General features: G+C 46.9%; 2 protein-coding genes across 2 annotated transcripts; one reads left to right on the top strand and one right to left on the bottom strand.

Annotated features, from left to right (window-relative positions):
* The first annotated feature begins 799 nt into the window (after positions 1 to 799).
* EV420DRAFT_1773686 (uncharacterized protein) lies at positions 800 to 1,845 on the top strand. Its single transcript, XM_060481106.1, has 2 exons — positions 800 to 1,104; positions 1,154 to 1,845. Exons 1-2 carry the CDS (start codon positions 862 to 864, stop codon positions 1,700 to 1,702), a joined length of 792 nt encoding a protein of 263 aa, XP_060321252.1. The 5' UTR covers positions 800 to 861; the 3' UTR covers positions 1,703 to 1,845.
* An 835-nt stretch (positions 1,846 to 2,680) lies between these two features.
* EV420DRAFT_1030959 (Metalloprotease) lies at positions 2,681 to 4,342 on the bottom strand. Its single transcript, XM_060465403.1, has 8 exons — positions 4,032 to 4,342; positions 3,896 to 3,977; positions 3,585 to 3,837; positions 3,373 to 3,528; positions 3,248 to 3,323; positions 3,084 to 3,185; positions 2,927 to 3,028; positions 2,681 to 2,878 (listed from the first exon to the last, which is right to left on the bottom strand). Exons 1-8 carry the CDS (start codon positions 4,296 to 4,298, stop codon positions 2,837 to 2,839), a joined length of 1,080 nt encoding a protein of 359 aa, XP_060321251.1. The 5' UTR covers positions 4,299 to 4,342; the 3' UTR covers positions 2,681 to 2,836.
* Positions 4,343 to 6,207: the final 1,865 nt, after the last annotated feature.

The raw sequence follows: 6,207 nt of genomic DNA, 5'->3' as shown, positions 1-6,207 counted from the left end.
TATTAGATCTAGTATCGAACCGGTACATTGAGGCTGCACTTTTGCGGTTCAGTCGTTTATTTGACTGTACCTGTAATCGATACAATTCTTTGGAAATGAAATGAAATATCGATGCTGATTCGTGACCGACGCAATTGTCAGAACTTGAGATTATACTCCGTCAATGGCCGGCTTTTCATTCCTCTTCTTTGGATATGTAGTCCGCATCCATTGACCGCTACCTTTTTCCGAGGAGCGAAAGACGGCTTCGTTTCCTCTCCCCGCTACTGCCGATGTGAATGAAGAATACCCGTCAACTACAGCGAGACTGTTTTTCGGCGCTCGCTATTCCAGAAGGTTGAGTTTGCAGTGACGCGCCACGGGCAATGAGTGGGGGTGCACAGACTCAGATTCTTCGAGCATCTATTGGTTACGTCTGGAAGCTGAAGTAACCTGGGAATACGACATTACCGTCGGATACTTCACCCCACGTACCCCACATACCAGAATATTTGGTCCTGTTCGGCGTTGAAGGCAAGGAAACGAAGTCATGCATTGTTACTTACAGGATACGCAGGATCGCTTGTTGTATCTAATACTTAGTCGCCTCTTAGAGAGGAGGAATACTTGTACCGGTACGTTTTGTTATCTTGCGAATTGGTGTTGGGGAATAGGGATGTACATATCCATTCCCGCCTATGCCGAATGAATAATCCTAATGGATTCTTGAAGTAAGCCGTACCCAGAAAAGCGAAAGAATACATACATCATCATTTGAAATTCAAAGATCAGCGCGGTGCCGAAGTGGGCTCGGGGTCTGCTTTCCTTTCCTTCTAACAGTCACACTCACCATCACTTGGCCTCTTCAAAACAGCCACTCCTATGGACGGACACCAAGCTTTCTCAGGTTTGGCTATAATTGCCGATTGGCCTGGCGACGGCCAGGACACCAGATCCCAGTCTAGTACTGCACTTGCGACTCCAGTGATTCCAACGCGAGGCCCTCGGGCTGTCGTATTCCGTGCCGCGAGAGAAGTCACTCGTATCTTTACAAAGGAGGGATGCACATTTGCGATCTTGGGAAGTACAGCGTGCTATCTCTACGGAAATGACCGTTTACCGAATGTGAGTACTTGTCTCTCTTGATTGCGGATCTTGACAAAGGCGTATATAGGACCTCGACATTTTGATGTCATCGTATACCTGCAAACCAGAGTTGTTGAAGGAATTCTTGGTCACTAAGAATCCGGATCGTTTTTACCTCACGGACGCTAAAACACCCGGAGCTACCTGGAAGGTCCTTTGGTACCACGACCACAACGTGGATGGGAAACTGGAGAAAACCAAAGTCGACATCCTCAAACCGGGAGTGTTACAACTCCCGATGATATTTTCCGAGGCTATCGTCGATAAACAGGGATTCCCGGTCGTTCCCATGTCAATTCTGCTATTGCATAAACTGAAGGGATGGAAGGATAACATGGAGTCGACGGAGCAGCGACTTCGGAACAAGCATGATGCGGATGTGGGAGATATAGGCTCACTGTTGAGGATCATCGTGGAGGGAATGAGCATGCAGGAAAAGAAAAACTCGACGTATTGGAAACGGTTTGCAATGGAACGGTTTGATCAGGAATTCCGGGATGGGTCCGAGCGTCGGGTGAGGTTGTTTTGTTCGAGGTTCCCAGAGTATCGTGCTATGTGGCGGAAGCTAGGCTGGTAGGACCAGCTACATATTTTCTGTTCACTCTGTACTTCCGTATCTATAACCTCGCTGAAATTTTGACACAGAAGCTGTCAGGGAACTTCAATATGATTAGACTTTTAGGGCTGTTCTGCGTTTGCGGTCCCCAGCCTTGAAGATTTAGAGGCTTCGGTCTTATTGAGTGAAGAGAAAAACCAGGAATGCGGGAAGGAACATGGTGACGTGGGTAGGGAAGCGGAATTCATGCACTGTTAAGTATATAGTTCATGCATAGAAAGGTACGTATCATTCGGTCATGTCAAGCATAATCATCGTATCTAATGCCGGTGGTGGTAGAAGAGGTACACGTTCACATCACCTACAGGGATGTGAACAACATCTGTGGAAGGCCGCGTACGGGCTCGGGTAGACGAGTCAGAGCTAGACGAAGAACAGGAGCTCGCCCTGGAAGACGCGCGATTCCTGCGGCGACAGGTTTGCTGGTTAGGCCTAGTAACGTTCGAAGAAGAAAGTTGTGGTGGGACAGTGTGAGGAACGGACTGGCTATGAGTTTGGTTATGGGCAAGGCAAGAAGTTTTCCTCACTTCGGACCCAGCACGATTTCTTGCTGCGACGATGGGATTGTAAGGAACCAGAGCATTGTTGGGCTCGTTCCGAGATGGATGGATGGTGGATGAGCGGTGGGCAGCTTGAATGTTACCGCCATTCGCATTCGAGAGAGAACGATGCTGTGGGTGGGAAGCGTGTACTGGATACGCAGAACTTGAAATGCTACTCTTCGTCAACTCTCACGGATGCTACGTGGTTGGCTACATGCTGTATTGGCCCTTCTATTCGGATAATCATGAGACCAGTTTCATCCAACTGTGCAAACAAGACAGAAGTGTCAATAATCTCAGATCGCGGTCGGAGCAAGGGCATTCTCCGATGAAAACCGTTCTTGAATTTGGGTAATGCCAAATCCAAGGGCAATGCTCGCCTGTTACCAGAGTGATGGTTCAGCCTTCTGTTAACCAAGATATACTCAAGTAACCTGTCAGTGGAAAACACAAACATGCATTGATATAAACGGGTCTCTCATATATGAACACCATTAAACGAAATTTCGAACATCAATTGGACGAAATCCTATGTCTGTAAGCAACACTATTTCTAACTGCACATAGTGGCCTTGTAAACTGCATTCGCGAAGCACTAGGAATAATGTCAGCATGAATTGCACATTAAATGCGTATGACATACGTTATAATTGTCGGCATTGACAGCTTGTTCAACAGGAAGAAGTGCCCGGTCTTTAGCACAGCCATAGGTGACATCGATGGTAGCGGAAGTCGCATGAGTGAGCTAGATAACAGAACCATCAACTTGTAGATCAATGTACATCCAGAATAGCTCCTACCTCATGGAGCATAAGCCCGTCAGTAGTATAGGTGCCGTCAACTGTACCGGAACAAAGACGCGGAGTAGAAGCCAAGGTGAAAAAGAGATTGCAAAAGAAAATCTGGCACCAACAAACGGTCCATCAGATTCTGTCAATTACGTGCCCATGGTTGAAACACGTACATTGCCAATGAGGAGGGCAGTATAGGCAGCGATACCTTGTGTTTGACAAGCAGAGATCGGATCCGTGCAGTCCATCCTGCAGGAATTTGAAAGGTTGAAAAAGAAGATAGATGGAAATGGCATACGTCCTTGTGTTAGATGATTCGTTTGCGACTCTATCAAATACCGCGCGAACCGTGGATGTCGGCGAAGTGCCGAAGTAAGAATTATAGAGAGAATTAGTACCGTTCGCTGCAATATAAGAGGACGCCGCCGAAGCCAATGCTTTCGACCCGGTATAGCTGGAGCATATGTTAGAGATGTGAATGCCAGAAATGAGGAACACGTATATACCAACCTTGCATCAATAATGTGCGCCTTGCTACTGTTAGTACAGATATCAACTGCGCGAGTATTCAGGACAGGAAAAAGATCCCGCTTGGTCAAGTCACCAGAGATGTTCACATCGACAGAGCTAGACGATATCGAAACCTTATCAAGGCTCGCCGCATCGGTGACTCTAGCTTCCGGGCTAGTGATATAGAAGGACGTCATAGGCGTGAACGTGAATGTTCCAGGGCCAGCTGAGGCAAAGTCAAACAGGGCCGATACTGTGAAGCGAGAATATAGGATTAGCAAAAATCACTAGAGGGGAAATGTACTCCTTACGATTATGTTCAGCAGTAACCGATTGTCCAGGAGGAATGACCGCAAAGACAGAGTCGTTAGTGCCCTTCAAAGAAACCGAAATCTGGAGGAAATACGTGAATCAAGGTCTGGAAAAAGTTTTACCGTAGCAAGCTACCTTGATCCCAGTGAAGTTAACGGTATCTCCGTCCTTGGTGACAGTGAAAGATTGGGTTGGAAGCATGTCATCCAAAATAGTTCCGTACTTCAAGATCTTCACCGACTCTGAGCCAGTGTTGGCCACAGTCGCTGTGAACTTGAGATCATCGATACTGGTAACATCGGATGCTGGTCCAGACAAGGAGACGCTAAGAATTGTGTCTCTCTTGTAAGGACTGGCGAAGGCAGAGAGGGTGAGGGCGAGGGTAATGAAAGAAGTGAGCATGGTAGGAAGTCGAGAGAATACTTGACTGACGATTGAGGTCGTACTCCTCGTACTTAAATATCATTTGGAGCCCATCGTATGAAGTCATCGTGACAATGGGGTACATGCACGACTGACCTCGGGCGGTGATGCTTCACAAAGAAGTGTTCCTTGGCTAGAATGAATTTAAATGCATAACCAGTCAAGGCAAAGAGTCAACTCCGGTTAGAAATCGGGAGTCTCAATTTCCGGATGTTAAACATAGTACCCGTACTTTCTCCCTCTCTACTGAGACGGAACGGCTGAGGGGGCATTGAGAACAAAGAAACCATTCAGTCGTATAATCCGCGCTTACAGTCAAGGGAGTTCTGAAGAATGTCTCAACTAGTGACCCTTCTCATCCCAGATGCCGGTGCCGCACCTCTAGGAGCTTGGAAATCCTCCATGCGACTTCAACGGGGGAATCCACCACCTGTTTTTGGAAAGAGTGTCCGGTCAATGAGCAGGTCTTCGAAAGGAGAAATCAAACCTAGCAGAATCTGTATGCAGAGCGTATACCTACAGAACTTCAATTACAGTTGTTAATCTGGACCGATCATAAACCAGTCAGTTCACATATCAGGAAATCGATTCTCAAGAAAACCCACGAGTCATTTAGAGTTAATACGGAAATGCATGCTCCTGATAATATCACGGTCAAGACTCATAAGAACAAACTGCAAGGATAAGGGAAACGGCTAAAAGACATACTGTACCTCGACGATAATCTGTTCCGGAACTAGACCTTAAGCTCTTTCGTACGAAGAGAACACCGAAGACTTACAATTACAAAGAAATGGACGGCGGGTTGGTGCTCGACTACACTGTGTGTGTTGGCTGTCAGCTTTGCGAACGACCGCTGCCAGTCAGCTTCCTGAAAAGAAATGTAGCATGCGTCTGGACTCGAGGCAGAAGCGGCGATTTCGATTTGTTGGGATTTGGCAATCCGGCATCATGCCGAAGATGCTTATTAAGGTAGAAGTCATAGGAAAAGCGTGGAACATTCTAGCAAAAGTACATTTAGTATAAAAGTAGGTACTTTAGCGTAGATCCTCATGCGTTTGCAGAGCTCAGCCAAGCGCAATACTATTGGCTTGCTACCGTGCATGTGACACTGGGAACGAACCGATACCCCGTTTTCCAACACGATTTCACCCTGGGTAGCCATTCAAATTTCCACAAATCTCGAGGCCCATAGAGTACTTGCTGTAACGACTGCCTGTGCTTGTGCCTTGAATGGATGAAAAAGTCCGCGTTCCTCTTATCGATGGGATAACCTAGGTTTTAATGACCGGAGACAAACAGTCTTCTTTCCAAGTGCAAACAGCTCGCCAATGGCAAGCCCGTCAGAGGGAGCATACGAGTCGATGCATAATACACGAAGGTTGGAAGAACCAACTTAAATAGTACGGGCCAACGTCACAATATCAGCAACTGAACAAGCATGTGATCCTGGGACCCTTTCATCCGTCCATCGGACCCGACCGTCACCTTCGTCACAATCCAATGTCCATACCCTTTGCATGAAACAAAGCTCCTCGCATATTCTATCCCCTCAGTATATCCTCTGAACTTCAATGCGATACATTTATCTGGTCGAACACCTTTCTGATTCACCTCGTCACAGGTAAGACGTCTTTCCATCACGCGTCGTCACCACTCTCAAAACACTGACACAGCACCACCGACAGGAATCAATGAGAACCTCGCGCTTATAACAACCGCCCTTCAAGACATAATACATCACCTTTTGAAAAAATTTACCTCTGCTTTGTGGAAGCGCATACGGTGTGGAGTGTTGACGTACGGTATCCTGCCTACGGGACCTGAGATACCTATGCTATCAACATATATTCTATCCTCGGGAGATTATGGCTGGTATTTCCCTTGG

The sequence above is a fragment of the Desarmillaria tabescens genome (genome assembly GCF_030435595.1).
Source record: "Desarmillaria tabescens strain CCBAS 213 chromosome Unknown EV420scaffold_598, whole genome shotgun sequence".
NCBI lineage: Eukaryota > Fungi > Basidiomycota > Agaricomycetes > Agaricales > Physalacriaceae > Desarmillaria > Desarmillaria tabescens.
Note: the sequence above shows the minus strand (reverse complement) of the source record. Positions and strands in the feature narration are given on the sequence as shown.